The following is an 18389-nucleotide window of genomic DNA, read 5'->3' as shown; positions in this document are numbered from 1 at the left end:
AATCGCCCAATCCCAAACTTTCAGAGCTTCCTGACAGAGGGAGGCCGATCCCGTGCCACCCTGCTTGTTGATGTAATACATGGCGACCTGGTTGTCCGTGCGAATGAGAACCACCATGTCGTGTAGAAGATGCTGAAAAGCATTGAGAGCATTGAAAATCGCCCTGAGTTCCAGGAGATTGATGTGACACAGACGGTCCGCACTGGTCCAATAGCCTTGAGTGCACAGACCATCCAGATGAGCCCCCCAAGCATAGGTCGAGGAGTCGGTCGTGAGAACCTTCTGATGGGGAGGAGTGTGAAACAGCAAACCTCTGGAGAGATTGGAAGAGAGCATCCACCAGCACAGAGACTGCATAAGAGCAGGAGTGACCTGGATGTGTCGAGTCAGAAGGTCGGACACCTGCATCCATTGAGATGCCAGGGTCCACTGAGGAATTCTGATGTGAAGTCTGGCAAAAGGAGTCATGTGAACTGTCGAGGCCATGTGGTCCAGAAGAACCATCATGTGTCTCGCCGAGATGGACGGGCGAGATGACACTGAATGACAAAGACGAAGCAGAGCATCCAGGTGTTGCTGAGGGAGGAATGCCCTGAGTTGTATGGTATCCAGAACTGCTCTAATGAAGGAGAGAGTCTGGGAAGGTTGCAGATGGGATTTTAGAAAGTTGATCTCGAACCCCAGACTCTGCAGGAACTAGATCGTCCTTTGGGTCACCTGGACGACTCCCCGAGATATCAATAACACAAACTATTATTAGCTGTTGGGTAATTAAGCCCGTTTTGTTTCTAATTTACATGATTTTCATATGCTGCCTCTCAAAAAATTGCAAGGATGACAACAGAATTCAGATTTTTGTTTACACTTACCTCGATTTTTCCGATTTCTGTTCCCCGTCCAACTTCCTTTTGCCACTGGAAATCTCTTGAATCTTTTCTTCCACTTTATGATGCTGTGAGTTTTACAAAACATAAAGTGAAGTTTAAATACATATCTTCAGACAAGATATTTCTCCAGTTAAGAATGAGAATTCTTCACATTTTAATCAAACACAAATGCAGGGGTTGCAATTCTTATAAATAAAAAATGTACGGCCAATATAAAGGTAAAAAGTTCAGATCCACATGGAAGATGGATACATATCGATATAGGTATGGGAAATGATACCCTGACGTTATTTAACATATATGCCCCTAATTCGAATCAATTAGAATTTTTCAAAAAGCTACAAAATATGTTATTACCACTGGCTGCCTCTAATTTAGTGGTGGCTGGAGATTTTAATGCTGTAATGGATCCATTATTGGATAAAAAACCAGGTAAAAATATTAAATCTTTAGGTCTAGATAATTTAGTTCGATCATGCGATTTGAAGGATATATGGCGTATTCTTCATTTTAATGATCAGGAATATTCATTTTGTTCACAGGTTCATAAATCATTTTCAAGAATCGATTATATTTTTGTTTCAACAAATAAAGTGCAACAGGTGATTAAGGCCTCCATTGATCCTATTATCATTACGGATCATGCGGGAATATGGATAGAATTACAATTAGATCAATTAGAAAATAATAGACCTCTTTGGAGATTTGATAATGCATTGCTTGTGGATGACAAATTTTTGGAAAATTTTAAAACACAAATTAATGAATTTTTTCAAACAAATTTAGTGGAAGATACATCTATAGAGAATGTATGGGATGCATTTAAAGCAACTATGAGGGGTAATATTATATCATATTCAGCATTTATTAGGAAACAAATTAAAAAACAATATAAAGAATTAGAAAAAGAAATAAAAATATTAGAAGCTAAATTGATAAGTAAATGGGAATATGAAGTTTTGCAAGCTCTTTTGAAAGTAAAAGGTAAATATAATGAATTAACTTCAAAAATGATAAGAAAAGATTTGTTTTCCAAGCAAACAGTGTATTATGGAAATTCTAATAAGGCGGGAAAATTATTGGCAAATTATCTTAAGGCTAAAAAAAGGAGAACTAATATTAATGGAATAAAAGATGATAATGGAATAATAACAAATCAAACAAATAGAATATTAAAACAATTTTTAAATTTTTATAAAGATCTATATTCTTCTGAACCTTATTTGGAGAAACAAAAAGATGGAAAAAAATTTTTAGATTTAATTAATGGACCTAAAATTCCTGATCATATAAAACGAAGTTTAGAAGAACCTATATCATTAAAAGAATTAGAATCAGCATTGAGATCTCTTAGAGTTGGATCCGCTCCAGGTGGTGATGGTTACACAGTAGAATTTTATAAAACATTTCAAAATATCCTCTCCCCACATTTATTAAAATTATATCAGACACAACTTATAAAAGGTAATATAAAAGGTACTATGGCTGAATCAATAATAATTGTTTTGCCTAAGCCAAATAAAGATCCTACTTTGGTTTCAAACTACAGGCCTATATCTTTGATAAATGTTGATAATAAACTTTTGGCAAAAATTTTGGCTTTGAGATTAGCCAAAGCTCTCCCACATATTATAGATATGCATCAAACGGGTTTCGTTGCTAAAAGACATTCCTCCAATAACTCTAGACTATTATTTCACATGCTAAACTTGTCAAAAAAAATGGATGAACCGGCTTTTACAGTTTCATTAGATGCTGAGAAAGCATTTGATAGGGTAGAATGGAATTTTATGTATCAGGCTTTAGAATGGTTTGGTATAGGTTCTGGATTTATACAAATGGTAAAAACATTGTATAGCTTCCCGATAGCAAGATTAAATATTAATAATATGATATCTGATGGTTTTCAATTGCAGAGGGGAGTTAGACAAGGCTGTCCTTTATCTCCTTTGTTATTTGATGTTGTATTAGAACCCTTATTGTTAACAATACAGCAAACTAGGGAGATACAAGGTATTCCATATTCAGATATGGAATATAAAATTTCGGCTTATGCTGATGATATTTTGCTTTATTTGAGAAATCCAGAGTCTACCTTATCTTCTTTATTGGAAATAATTGATAAGTTTGGCAAATTTTCAGGTTATAAAATTAATTAGAATAAATCTGAAATTATACCTTTGAATGTTCACTGTGTAAAAGGATTATTTGATACTTTTCCATTCATATGGAAAGAAGAAGGATTTAAATATCTAGGCATTCAAGTTAAAAAAACAATTGAAGATACTGTAAAAGAAAATGAAAAATATGTATTAAAAAAAGTTACGGAGTTATGTGAGCAATGGAACCCATTACATATTTCTTGGTGGGGAAGAGTTCAAACTATTAAAATGATGATGTTGCCTGTTGTTTGCTACCAAATGAGTATGATACCTATTTATTTTCAGGGGTCCTTTTATAAAAAGCTTAATAGAATTTTAACAAAATTTCTTTGGCTTGGTAAAACACCTAGAATAGCTTTAGTAACCTTACAAAAATCAATTAAGGAGGGAGGGGTAAATTTTCCAAATTTTTATAGGTACCATCAAGCCTATATTCTACGTCAGGGTATGTATTGGATCCTCCCAGAACTTATAGATAATGCACCAGATTGGTTATATTTGGAATGGCGCCTTATGTTTCCCCTAAATTTAGTTCATCTACCAAGTATTAATATACCTAAAAGATACAAAGAAAATAAAATAATAATGGATACTTGGAAAACATTGAGATTTATTGATAAATTAACACCCATCCCAATATACAAATCAACTAATCAATCCATATGGATAAACTCCAAGATCAAAATTGGCGGAGCTCAAATCCTTTGGAAGAACTGGATTAATGCAGGCATTAGAACACTAGATGATATTATATCAGAAGGTAAACTGCTGGATTTTTCACAATTGCAACATAGATTTGGTCTCAATAAAACACAAAGTTTTAAATGGTTGCAATTGAAGCAGGCCATTCAGGTTGGGTTCCCTGAATGGAAATCATTAAACAATCAATATAGTTTAAAATTCTTATGCTTTAAAGCAGACTTCCTAGGACATCAAGCCGCATTGTGGTATAAATTAATATCTGGATATTTAAATAAAAAACCAAAAAATGGCCTAAGAGACATTTGGAGCATTGAGATTGGACATCAAATTAATGCATCTCAATGGCCACTAATTTGGTCTTGGAGAATGGGATGTACAGTGTCAGCATCTATGAGACAAACATGGTTCTTTTTATTACATAGAGCTTTTTGGACCCCTACCCGTTTGCAAAAATTAGACAGTTCTAAGTCTAATAGATGCTGGCATTGTAATCTAGAACCAGGGACATTAGATCATTTATTATATCATTGTCCTTATATAAAAATTTTTTGGAATTCAATTTGGCCACAAATTAATAAATTAATGGAAAATCATATTGCAATATCATATGATACAATTTTATTTGGAACAATGATGAGAAAAAAAAGTCAAATTTCACCAGAAAATAATAAGCTTTTATTAATTATGACAGGGGTTGCCATTCAACATATAACTAACAATTGGAAAAATTACAACAACCTAAATTACACATTTTGGTGGAATACAATATGTCATATTTTTAAAATGGAAAGAACAATAGCAGTACAAAAGGGGACATATATTAAATTTATAAAAATATGGGGGCCATTGACAAAATACTGTAATGAATAAATAATATGATGTTTTCTTCTTCTTTTCTTCTTTTAAGGATTTTTTTTTTATGACACACATAAAGGGGGGGTAAGAAAAATTAATTTATACATAGTATGTTATAATATATTATACAAAATGTAACGTATGAAAAAAAGGTAATAAAAGGGTGGGGGGAGGGAAATGGGATAAAAATTGTTTAGATTATATTGTATTAGATATAAAAAAAAAAAGTTATTGAATATTTATCAATTGTATTCTAATATGTTGTATACTTTTTATAAAAATTTGAAAATTAAAATATTATAATAAAGTAATGAAAGGGAGGGGGGAGGGTGAGGGGGGAAAATCAAAGTCAGATATATAATGTATTAGATATAAAAGTGATAATATGTATTTATAAATTGTAATTAATTATTATGTACACTTTATGAAAAATTAGAAAATAAAAAAAAAAAAAAAAAAAAAAAAAAATCAAACACAAATGTTCCAAAAGGTAATTGCTGCCAGGATCAGTTTATGTGCACCCCCCCCCCCCCGCTCCCAATTCTGTATATGGTACCTAAAGCACAGTTACTTACCTGTAAAAGGTGTTATTTAAAGACAGCAGGCAGATATTCTCACATGCCCCACTACTCTGTTAGCATGTCTGTGTGGCCAGTCCATTAAAATGCTGGCCCCCCTTGTTTTGGATGTTTTGATTTTCGAAAATGGCCAAAAAAGATAAGACGTCCTAAGGGCCAGAACGAGATTGAGAGTGAGCAAATGCTCAAAGCCAGTCCAGCCCAGCCCAGCCCAGAAGAAGGAGGATCTCCAATGCACCGCCCAGCCCAGGCCGCGCCAGAAGAGGGAGGATCTTCGGGCACAGGCACTGGTGCCAAGTCAGGTAAAGGAAGTGTCATTGACTGCTCGGGGGGGGGGAAGTAGGATCGCGGTGGAGGGGGGGGCAATGCGAGTGGGGGGAAGATGCCGGTTCACAGGGAGGGGAAGCCGGATCGCGGGAGGGGTTTGGAACAGCGTCAGATTCCTCAAGGGGGGGGGGGAGAATGGAGCAGCGCCGGTAGCCTCGGGGGGGGGGGAGGAGGTGGAACCAATCAAAGCAGTTTCCCTTACTTCCTATGGGGAAACTTGCTTTGATATACGAGTGTTTTGGTTTAAGAGCATGCTTCTGGAACGAATTATGCTCTTAAACCAAGGTACCACTGTATATCTACTTTTATTAGTTGAGGGGGGTAGAAAATGAGTGTTTTCTGAATTATTTGCATATTTAAAGTGCGTTTCTTGATTTGTTTATGTTTAAATTCATTGTATTGCACTATTTATATTTTAAAATTAATAAAGATTTACAAAAAAAAAAGGAATATGTGTAGAGAGCAAAACCAGTTCTTCTCCAGCAGGGATAGAAGAGTTCCTAAATAAACTATTCTGAATTTCTCCTTCACTAAAGTATTTGTTGAGAGTGCAAAGGTCTAGATTTGGATGAAGACCTCTGGTTTTTTTTCGGTATCAGCAAATATTTGGAATAGAACCCTCGGCCCCTCTCCTGCAGAGGTACTTTCATGATGGCATCGAGTTGGAGGAGGGCTGAGAGCTCTTGATGAAGGAGGATAGTCAGTTGGGAGCTGAAAGACTCTTTTGGAGGATGGATTGGAGGCAGTTTTGAAGGTGGAGAATGTAGCCTCATCTCACACCCTGTAGGACTCAAGTATCTGATGTGATATGGGTCCAACGATGATAGAAATGAAGACGACAACCTCCATTTGGAAGAGTATGAGGAGACGGTTGTTGGATGTTGGCCAGGTTTTCTATGAGAAAAGTCAAAATGACTGCTGGGTTTTCTGCTGAGACTGAGTTTGGATCTTCTGGGGCCTCTGCTGCCTAGACCACCTCTGTGTTGGAGCCCTAGAGGAAGAAGTAGATGAAATATTTCTGTCTAGCATAAGAAGAGCGCTTAAGGTTATAGAAGTTTGTAAGATTTTGAAGTAGACATCGACTGCTCAAGTCTGGTAATATTTTGTGTGGCCTCCTCTATTTTCTCTATTGGCATCATTTAATGAGTCACAATAGATATCATGTACCTTTTCTTTTTATCTGACCTCCTTACACATCCAGAACAGGAGGTGGGAAATGTATTATTGTTTGTTATTCCTATTTTATTTATTGTATGGAAATTATAAATGTTCATCTCCCAAGCATGGTATGTTAGCTCAATGGTCTTTACGTTAACATCTAGGTCTGATATCCAGAGTCATGCTTGTCTCCTCATGGCAAAGGACAGTGTCGACGCTCTAAAAGTGATGTCAAAGATTCAACCACTGACCTGGCCATATATTTTCTCTTCCCCAGGAGATTATCAGCAAGTTGTTGAAAGATGTTGAGTTAGTCATCCGGGATGTATTGCTCAAAGTGGAATAGTTGTTGCACCAATGATTTCATGTAAAAAGTCATGGCAAAAGTTGCGAAGTTACAAACTATTAGGAACTAGGATCAAATGCCATTTTGAAATAATAAGCCTGTCTCCCTGGTCTGGCATCTGTCACCTTCCCTTCCCTCCCCCCTGTCTTGGAATCTCTTCCTCTCCCTCCATGGCCTGGCATCTCCTTTTCTTCCTTCCTTCCTTTCACTCCCTCTTTTTTTTTCCCATGGTCTGGCATCTCTCTTTCTTCTCCTTTCCCTTTCCTAGTCTTCCTTCTCTCTCCCTCTCCCCAATAGGGTGAAGCATTTTTCTCCCCTCTCCCGTGTCATCCCTGTGGTTGTTTTCAATGCCTAGTTAATAGGCAGGTTATAAATGGAAAATAAATATAAATGGAATGCATTTCTGATCACACTTCCTCACTCCAAATACAGTACATGCTGAAACATTAGCAAGGAATGCAATCAACAGAGAAAGCAATGGGATCCCAAAGCAGTATCCTGGCTAGTACCGCAGCTTTAAAACAAAGACCTACGAGTACAGAAAAAGGGAATCCCAACTGTTCCACTACAGCCACATTTACAAGCTGGGCTTTAGAGCCTAGAGACTGCCTCATCATCCTACTGGGCAAGGATCTCCTTCATCTCCTACTACCAGCCTTTTCATAAGCAATGTGCAATTCATAGGAGTCTCATAGTAAAGGGATGGGTGTTAGGAGCGATGCCTCATGTGACACTGAGACACTGCTGTTCAGTCACCAAGGGGCCACTCTCTTCTTCCTATGGTAACCAGTCTCAGAAAGGCAATGAACGGGCAACAAGAAGGGTCCCAAAAAGCTTACAATGAAAACAGACAAGAAGAGTCCAAAGAACTTACAGTGAAAACCGACAGTCCCAATTTGGCAGCTTCTCTGTCCTTTCTGGAGAGCATTAGTCTGCCAGCATTGCCACTGCCATAAAAGAAAAAGAAAATTGTTATTTGCTGTTTTACAGTTGCTAGTTGCGCATTAACATAGATTGCATGTAAAGCTTTCAGATGGAGAGGATGTTAATCTGTTCTGCATTTCATTCCACTGCAATTATTAGAACCCATGTCTGTCATGTACCCCCCTAGGAACTTGTCCAAACCTTTTTTACCTCAGTTTACTACTACTACTATCTAATCAGTTGATGTCCGACCCTTGGATACTCTGAAGGCCATGCTTCCATGTTTTCCACACCTTCTTTCAATCGCTTGATGTTCATTCCCATGTCATTCTTGATGGTATGCAGCCAACGGGCCTTTGATCTCCTCTGCTTCCTTTTACCACTTCCTTCAGTTTAAAAGCCCAATACTGCAATATACTCCTCTTTGGGAAACAGATTTAGGAACCTATTATAGAAAGCCACTAAGGGAGAGAAGTTTCAGGAGGCTTTTGATTTGATAGAATATATAATATTTGATAGAGCATAAAATACTGATCTGCTATTAGAGATCTGTAATCTATTGTTAAAACTGCCCATAGTACCTGAAGATTGGCGGGTGACAAGTGTTATGCTCATTTTTAAAAAGGATTCTGGGGTGATCCGGGAAATTTCAGACTGGTAAGCCTGACTTCAATGCCAGGCAAAATAGTGGAAACTATTACAAAAAATAAAAATTACATAACACATAGGAAAACATGGTTTAATGAGACAGAGTCAGCATGGGTTCAGTCAAGGGAGGTCTTGCCTCACCAATTTGCTTGATTTCTCTGAAGGTATGAATAAACAAGTGGAGAAAGGTGAGCCAGTTGATGTAGTGTATCTATATTTTCAGAAAGCTTTTAACAAAGTTCCTCATGAGAGACTCCTGATAAAATGAGTCATGGGATAGGAGGCAATGTTCTGTTGTAGATTAGGACTTTGTTATTGGACAGAAGATGTGGTAGGGTTAAAGGGCCAATTTTCTCCATGTAGGAGAGTAAATAGTGGAGTGCCATAGGGACCAGTACTATTTAGCATATTTATAAATGATCTGAAATTGGAATGACAGGTGAGGTGATTAAATTTGCAGATGACACAAAACTATTCAAAGTTGCCAAAAACAGAGGACTGTTAAAAATTGTAGGAAGACCTTAGGAAATTAGAAGACTGGGAATTCCAAATGGCAGATGAAATTTAATATGGACAAATGCAAAGTGATGCACATTGGGAAGAATAATCCAGATCATAGTAACTTTATGCTAGAGTCTACCTTAGGAGAATATTATAATGCCACCATATTGCTTCATGGTGTTTCCTCACCTTGAGTATCTACTTGCAATCTACATCAAACAACACTCATGTCTCCACCCAACCCAATTCAGATTCCATCAACAATACACCACTGAACTTCTCATCCTCACTTTAATCACAAAAACCAAACAACTACTCAGTATGGGACGTCAGGCAATACTCCTGCAATTTGACATTTCAGCTGCCTTTGACTCCGTGAATCATCACCTTCTACTAACAAAACTATCAGAAATTGGTATAACTGGAACAGTGCTAAAATGGTTCTCTGACTTCCTACAAAACAGAGAATACATCATTAAAAAGAAAGAAGAGATCACCAAACCCTGGAAGGCCTTCTGTGGGGTGCTTCAAGGTTCTCCACTTTCCTCCATTCTGTTTAACCTTTTCATGAGTTCCCTCGGAAACATCAAATTCGATGATGAAAGCATAATGTCCTATGTCGATGACATTCTGCTCCTCATCCCCACAAACAACAACCAGTCAGATGTCACCAACAAAGTATCAACCAATATTGAAAGAATCCAAAATTGGTCAACAATCAACAAGCTAAAACTAAACCAAACCAAAACCAAAATCTTATTCTTCCACACAGCCCAACAGACAGCACTGACAAGCATCACTCTCCGAACGGGCCACGCCCTCACAGTCGATAAAACGTCCAAAATCCTAGGCTGCATTCTTGACTCCACAGAAGCCAAAATCTCTATTATTCAGAAATGTCCATCTTCACCATGAGGCAACTAAGACTCATCAGGCCGTACTTTCATCAACATCACTTCGCTCTGATTGTAGAGTCAATGATCCTAACACAGCTGGACTACTGTAACTCTGCCTATATGGGTATCAACAGCGCACTGACCCACAAAATGCAACTCATACAAAACAAAGCTGTAAGACTAATTTTCAACCTGAAAAAATGACTCGATATCAACCTTCATCAGGCACCTACACTGGCTACCCATCCCATCACAAATAAAATTTAAAACTTCATGCATCATATACCAAATAATTCACAGAAACTCAGCGGCTCCACTCATCCAACTTTTCTCAAAAGCATGGTCTACCTCCCACAGAACCCTTAACAGGATATGACTGAACCTCCCTTCAACAAAGAATCTCCAATACCAGCAAATCTTTTACTCCATGCTCACCTTCCTTGGAGTGAAAACCTGGAATGACCTCACTGAAATGACCAGAAAAGAACCCAACTACACCACATTCTGGAAAAAACTGAAAACCAGCCTCTTTGACACTTAAACTTCTCAGATCTTCCCTTGCCCCATGTTTCCCCTTTTCTCCTTTCCTACTCTCTTCACTCCTCTCTCTTCTCTTTGTAAGTCGCCTTGAGCCTGCTTAGGTATATGCAATGCAGAAATAGAAGATTAGATTAGATTATTGCACTCAGTTCTGGTCGCTGTATCTCAAAAAAGATATAGCAGAATTAGTAAAATGGTTCAAAGAAGAGTGATCAAAATTATAAAAGAGGATGGAACTCCTCTCGTATGAGGAAAGACTAAAGAAGCTGGGTCTCTTCAGCTTGGAAAAGAGATGGCTAAGATATGACCGAGGCTTATAAAATCCTGAGTGGTGTAGAACGGGTAAAAGTGAATTGATTTTTCACCCTTTCAAAAAGTACAAAAAACAGGGAACACTCAATGAAATTACATGGGAATACTTTTAAAACAAATAGGAGGAAATATTTTTTCACTCAAAGAATAGTTGAAGCTCTGGAACTCATTACCAGAGGATGTGGTCAAAGGGGTTAGAGTAGCTGGGTTTAAGAAAGGTTTGGACAAGTTCATGGATGAAAAGATGTTGCTACTATTTGGGTTTCTGCCATGTATTTGGTGACCTGGATTGACCATTGTTGAAAACAGGAAACTGGGCTGGATGGACCATTGGTTTGACCCAGAACGGCTGTTCTTAAGTTCTTATTGTGTTGCATACATTTTTTTGATATCTAGATTGGATTATGGGAATATAGTCTATAACAGGACTTCTGAAATACAATGATACTTGTTTTTTTATGCTTTTTTTCTCTTGTATGCATGTAAATGGTTTCTTTTCTGATTTCTTTTTAATATACTCGTGCAAACCACTGTGATCTGGGAAAGCCAAGCGGTATAGTAAATTTTAACAAACAATAAATGATACTACCAGGGACACTCCCATGAAGTGCTGGGATGGAGGGGTCCGAGGATGGAGAAATGAATTTGAGGTTTTCTATATTGCAGTAGGCCACAGAAACTGCAACCAGATAATACTGTTAAGTATTTGCCCTATATGGTAACTGCAGGGCAATACTAGGAATGCCCCCAGCAAGTACTGCAGAGGATGCAGTAAGTGCAAAACCTGACTGCACTTTAATAAAACAGACCCTTTAATTAGAGCTCTTATCTGTAGGTGTTTATAAACCTGTGTAATTAGACGTTTATTTTCCAGATAAAAATAATTGTTAGTTGAATCGTATTAACACATTTCCATAACACGTCATATCAAGCATACTTGAATACAACTTATCTTGAGCTACTAGTGAAGAGATGAAAGATAAACCGAACCAAGCAAACAAACAAACAAAAAAGTTATATTCACACATTCCCCCAGCCATTGGAATTTGGGGGAGGAGGATTAGACCAGTTTGTTCAGTTAAGGAGCAACTGGCATGAAAAAGACACAAAGCATGGAGGATCCAAGGCAGGCAGGCATGAGAAATTACTGGGGAGAGTGATGTTTTCCCCCAAAGTTTATTCAACAAAAACACCACCTACATTGTTGTGTTTACCAATTAAAACCTAAAAACACAAGCCCTGAGTAGAATTAAAAGCTTCTTTTCTATTCATGGTAACATAGTAAAACCCCGTTTTCCTGAAAATAAGATCTATCCCGAAAATAAGCCCTAGCATGATTTTTAAAGATGCTCCTAATATAAGCCCTACCCCAAAAATAAGTCCTAGTTATGATCGACCTCTGCTCTGAGGCCTCCAAAAACAGCAGTGGCAGCAGCGCTCTGAACTGGCTGCTTCTAGGCCTTCCCCACCAGGGCCTTCCCTCTGCTACATCACTGATGACATCATCAGTGATGCAGCAGGGGGAAGGCCTCGAAGCAGCCAGTTCAGAGCGCTGATGCTGCTGCAGCTGCTCTTTTTGGAGGCCTCAGAGCAGAGGTATGTCAGTCTCACGGTAGGAGGGTTGGGTGGGGTTCTGCTGCACAAGGGGATGAGAACTTAAGAAGTTGCCGTTGCTGGGTCAGACCAGTGGTCCATCGTGCCCAGCAGTCTGTTCCTGCAGCAGCCCCAAGGTCACAGACCAGGGCCCTGAGACCAGCCCTACCTGCATACGTTCCCGTTCAGCAGAAACTTGTCTAACTTTATCTTGAATCCCTGGAGGGTGTTTTCCCCTATAACAGCCTCCGGAAGAGCGTTCCAGTTTTCCACCACTCTCAGGGTGAAGAAGAACTTCTGTTTGTATGGAATATGTTCCCTTTTAACTTTAGAGCGTGCCCTCTCGTTCTCCCTACCTTGGAGGGTGAACAACCTGTCTTTATCTACTAAGTCTATTCCCTTCAATATCTTGAATGTTTCGATCATGTCCCCTCTCAGTCTCCTCTTTTCAAGGGAGAAGAGGCCCAGTTTCTCTAATCTCTCACTCCAGCCCCTTTACCATTTTAGTCGCTCTTCTCTGTACCCTTTCGAGTAGTACTGTGTCTTTCTTCATGTACGGTGACTAGTGCTGGATGCAGCATTCCAGGTGAGGGCATACCATGGCCCGGTACAGCGGCATGATAACTTTCTCCCCCCACAGATCATCTTCCTTCCCCGCTGTTGGGCTTCTATTTAAGCACCACTCCTGCGCATCATAAGTGAAGACATAGTTTTTGATCTGTCAATTTTTATGTAAAAACTATCTTCTTTCTGTTTAGGGATCCTTTGTGTTTATCCCATGCATTTTTGAACTCCGTCACTGTTTTTGCCTCCACCACCTCCACAGGGAGTGCATTCCAATCATCTACCACCCTCTCCGAGAAAAAGTATGGAAAGATCATTAGCCATTCAGAAAGGGAATTTTAAGAAATTTCAGGAGACTTGGGAGTCATTAGCAAAATATTGTAATGTCTAATCATTGTTTTCCCCTATAAACATACACATCCGCGAGGGGGGAGGTTGGGGGTCTGATAGGAAAATAAATTTAGATATATTGAATTGAGGGTCAATATAGAAATTATATATGTCGGTCATTGTGATTGTTTAGGAGGGAGGGGGGATTAATTCTGAAATAGATATTAGTAGAATATTAAGTGTGGTATTGAAGTAAAATATGTATTTATTGTTACACTTATTGTAAGTTTTGAAAATAAAGAATTGGAAAAAAAAAGTATTTACTGACATTACTCCTAAGTCTACCACACCACAACTTCATATTATATCTTCTAGTTTTACTGCTTCGCCCTCTCTGAAATATATTTGTTTATAGATTAATACCCTTCGAGTATTTTAAACAACTGTATCATAGGTCCTCTATCCCTTCTTTTCTCCAGAGTATACATATGCAGGTATTCAAGCCTCTTCTCATGTCTTTTGGCACAATCCCAATATCATTTTTATTGCCTTCCTCTGGACCACTTCAAATCTTCTCATATTCTTAGCAAGATACGGCCCCAGAACTGAACACAATATTCCAAGTGGGGCTTCATCAATGACTTGTACGGGGGTTATCAACACTTCTTTTTCTGCTGGCGATTCCTCTCTCTATGCGGTCCAGCATCCTTCTGTCTAGGGCCAGTTTTGTCACATTATTTTGCAGCCTTGAGATCCTCAGATACTATCAAGCCAAGATCCCTCTCCCGGTCTGTGCATATCAGCTTCTCACCCCCGAGCATATACAGCTCCTTTGAATTTTTACTCCCCAAGTGCGTCACTCTGTACTTCTTCATATTAAATTTTAACTGCCAGATATTAGATCATTCTTGCAATATTCACAAATCTCTTCTCATGCTTTCTATTCCCTCCGGAGTGTCCACACAGTTGCAAATCTTCGTATCATCGGCAAAGAGACACTTTTCCTTCTAATCCTTCAGAAATATTACTCACAAATACATTGAATAGAACGGGCCTCAATACTGATCCCTAAAGTACACCACTACTCACCTTTCCTTTGAGCAAATTCAATTCACCACCACTCTCTGTCATTTGTCCATCAACCAATTTTTAATCCAGGTCACCACTTTAGGTTCTAACTTCAGGCCACTAAGATTATTGATAAGCTTTCTATGAGGAACCATGTCAAAGGCTTTACTACATCTAGCACAACATCCTCTATCCAATTCTCCGGTTGCCCAGTCAAAGAAATCGATCAGATTCATTTGGCATGATTTTCCCTTGGTGAAACCATGTTGTCTCAGATTTTGTAACCCACTGAATTACAGGTAGTTTACTATTTTTTCCTTCAGCAGAGCTTCCATTATCTTTCCAACCACCAAAGTGAGACTTTTCAGTATTTAGTTTCCAACTTCTCCTCTATTCCCACTTTTGTAAAGAGCTAATTACGGTCACAGTAAAAGTCGAAAAAAAAACCCCCAACAACAACAAAAAAAGAAACAAAAGGAATCCTCAAATATAGACAAATATGATTGCGAAAAGAAGAGACTGGAGCCTCTCAGTCTCCTTTAATATATACTGTACATACTGCTTTGGTGACCTCTAGTGGCTAAAAGGGGAAAATGTGGATTCCTACAGTCACTTCTAATGCTGTGCAGATAAAGCACAGTTACTTACCGTAACAGGTGTTATCCAGGGACAGCAGGCAGATATTCTTAACGCATGAGTGACGTCACCGACAGAGCCCCTGTACGGACACTTTTAACTAGAAAGTTCTAGTTGGCGGCACTGCGCATGCGCGAGTGCCTTAACCGCCCGACGGAGGAGTACGTGGTCCCCAGTTAAGATAAGCCAGCTAAGAAGCCAACCCGGGGAGATGGGTGGGACGTAAGAATATCTGCCTGCTGTCCCTGGATAACACCTGTTATGGTAAGTAACTGTGCTTTATCCCAGGACAAGCAGGCAGCATATTCTTAACGCATGGGTGACCTCTAAGCTAACAGAGAGGGAGGAGGGATGGTTGGCCATTAGGAAAACAAATTATGTAACACAGATTGGCCGAAGTGTCCATCCCGTCTGGAGAAGGCATCCAGACAGTAGTGAGTAGTGAACGTGTGAACTGAGGACCAAGTGGCAGCCTTGCAGATTTCCTCGATGGGCGTGGAACGGAGGAAAGCCACAGAAGCAGCCATAGCTCTGACCCTGTGAGCCGTGACAGCACCTTCCAGTGAGAGACCGGCCCGAGCATAACAGAACGCAATGCAGGCAGCAAGCCAGTTGGAAAGCGTCCGTTTAGAGACAGGGCGACCTAGACGGTTAGGGTCGAAGGATAAAAAGAGCTGAGGGGACGAGCGGCGAGCCCTGGTAAGGTCAAGGTAGTATGCAAGGGCACGCTTACAGTCCAGCGTGTGTAACGCCTGTTCCCCAGGATGAGAATGGGGCTTAGGGAAAAAGACAGGCAACACAATGGATTGGTTGAGGTGGAAGTCCGAGACCACCTTGGGAAGGAATTTAGGATGGGTACGCAGAACCACCTTGTCATGGTGAAAAACAGTGAAAGGTGGGTCGGCAACCAGTGCATGCAGCTCACTTTCCCTCCTGGCAGAGGTGATGGCAATGAGGAAAAGCATCTTCCATGTCAGAAATTTGAGTGAAGTAGTGGCAAGAGGCTCAAACAGAGGTTTCATGAGGGCTGATAAAACCACATTCAGGTCCCAGACGACTGGAGGAGGCTTCAGAGGTGGTTTGACATTGAAGAGGCCTCTCATGAACCGGGAAACCAGGGGATGAGCCATAAGCGGTTTTCCGAGGATAGGCTCATGAAACGCAGTGATGGCACTGAGGTGGACTCTGATTGAGGTGGACTTGAGACCAGCATCGGATAGAGAGAGCAAATAGTCCAGTACAGTTTCCACCGCCAATGAGGTGGGATTGTGGTGATGCAGTAGACACCAAGAGGAGAACCTGGTCCACTTCTGATGGTAACATTGGAGGGTGGCCGGTTTCCTGGAGGCATCCAAAATGCGACGGACAGGCTGAGACAGATTCTCTGGAGAGGTCAGCCCGAGAGAAACCAAGCTGTCAGGTGGAGCGAGGACAGATTGGGATGTAGTAGAGACTGATGCTGCTGCGTAAGTAGAGTAGGAAACACAGGAAGAGGAATGGGCTCCCTGGAGCTGAGCTGGAGCAGGAGGGAGAACCAGTGTTGGCGAGGCCACCGAGGAGCGATGAGAATCACGGTGGCTCTGTCCCTGCGGAGCTTGAATAACGTCCGCAACATCAGAGGCAGTGGAGGAAAGGCATAGAGGAACCAATCCGTCCAGTCGAGCAGGAATGCATCCGGGGCCAGACGATGAGGAGAGAAGAGTCTGGAACAGAACTGGGGCAGCTGATGGTTGTGAGGAGCTGCAAAGAGGTCCACCTGAGGAGTGCCCCAGTAAGCAAAGATGGAGCGGAGTGTGGGAGGATCCAGAGTGCACTCGTGAGGTTGAAGGATGCGGCTGAGATTGTCGGCCAGGGAGTTCTGTTCGCCCTGGATATAGACAGCCTTGAGGAAGAGACTGTGGGCCGTGGCCCAGGTCCAGATGCGGATGGCCTCCTGACAGAGGAGGGGAGATCCGGTGCCGCCTTGCTTGTTTATGTAGTACATGGCGACTTGGTTGTCTGTGCACAGGAGAAGAACCTGAGGGTAGAGAAGGTGCTGGAAGGCCTTGAGAGCATAGAACATGGCCCTGAGTTCCAGGAAGTTGATGTGATGCTGACGCTCCTGATGGGTCCAGAGTCCCTGGGTGCAAAGATCTCCCAGGTGAGCTCCCCATGCATAGGGGGAGGCATCTGTGGTTATGATCATGGAGTGAGGGGGTAGATGAAAGAGTAGACCCCTGGAAAGATTGGAGGAGTTCAACCACCAGTGAAGAGATTGCTGAAGAGACGATGTCACAGAGATGGGATGAGAAAGAGGATCCGTGGTCTGTGACCATTGGTTGGCCAGCGTCCATTGAGGTGTCCTGAGGTGGAGTCGCGCCAGAGGAAGCACATGGACCGTCGAGGCCATGTGGCCCAGGAGGACCATCATTTGCCGAGCTGGAATGGAGCGACGAAGGAGCAGACGTGGAGACAGCAGAGGTGGAGCAGGGTCCGTTGGCGGTCCGAAGGGAGAAACGCCCTCATCAGAGTGGTGTCGAGGACGGCTCCAATAAACTGAAGTCGCTGTGTGGGAAGTAGATGCGACTTGGGGTAGTTGATCTCGAACCCCAGGAGGTGGAGGAAGGAGATGGTGTGCTGAGTGGCTTGTAGCACAAGAGGAGACGTAGGTGCTTTCACTAACCAATCGTCCAAGTAGGGGAACACCTGGAGGTTGTGGGACCTGAGAAAGGCCGCCACCACAATGAGGCACTTGGTGAACACCCTGGGCGATAATGCGAGGCCAAAGGGTAGCACTTTGCACTGATAGTGACGGTGCTGTACCTGAAATCGAAGGTAGCGACGTGAAGTCAGATGGATTGGAATGTGAGTGTAGGCCTCTTTGAGGTCTAGGGAACATAGCCAGTCGTGTTGAGAGAGAAGAGGGTAAAGCGTGGCAAGGGAGAGCATTCTGAACTTTTCCTTGACCAGACACTTGTTGAGGTCCCGGAGATCGAGGATGGGACGGAGGTCTCCTGTCTTCTTGGGAACCAGGAAGTAGCGGGAGTAGAATCCCTGACCCCTTTGGGCTGGGGGTACCTCTTCGATGGCATTGAGAAGAAGGAGGGATTGGACCTCCCTCAGGAGGAGAAGGGATTGGGAGGAGTGAGAAACAGACTCTATGGGAGGATTGTCTGGTGGAAGAGTCTGGAAGTTTAGAGAGTAGCCGTGGCGAATGATGTTGAGGACCCACAGGTCTGATGTGATGACCTCCCAACAGCTGAGGAAGAGTTGAAGGCGTCCTCCGATCGGTTGAGGAAGAGGCAATGATGGTGGGAGACTGGCTATGCCCTGGAGAAAGGAGTCAAAAGGGCTGAGATGGCTTTGACGGAGGGAGAGGCTTG

At 41.3% G+C, this 18389-nt stretch overlaps 1 protein-coding gene across 3 annotated transcripts in view; it reads right to left on the bottom strand.

The window, feature by feature from the left end:
- C2H1orf35 (chromosome 2 C1orf35 homolog) overlaps window positions 1-18389 on the bottom strand; it is a 60861-nt gene that overhangs the window by 17706 nt on the left and 24766 nt on the right. For all 3 annotated transcript variants that reach the window (XM_033931827.1, XM_033931828.1, XM_033931829.1), the window contains 2 exons: window positions 7890-7962; window positions 870-952 (listed from right to left, as the gene is read on the bottom strand). In XM_033931827.1, the coding sequence (XP_033787718.1) occupies window positions 870-952; window positions 7890-7962 (156 nt within the window). The remainder of the gene's footprint in view (window positions 1-869; window positions 953-7889; window positions 7963-18389) is intronic.

This window comes from Geotrypetes seraphini, chromosome 2 (assembly GCF_902459505.1).
Source record: "Geotrypetes seraphini chromosome 2, aGeoSer1.1, whole genome shotgun sequence".
NCBI lineage: Eukaryota > Metazoa > Chordata > Amphibia > Gymnophiona > Dermophiidae > Geotrypetes > Geotrypetes seraphini.
Note: the sequence above shows the minus strand (reverse complement) of the source record. Positions and strands in the feature narration are given on the sequence as shown.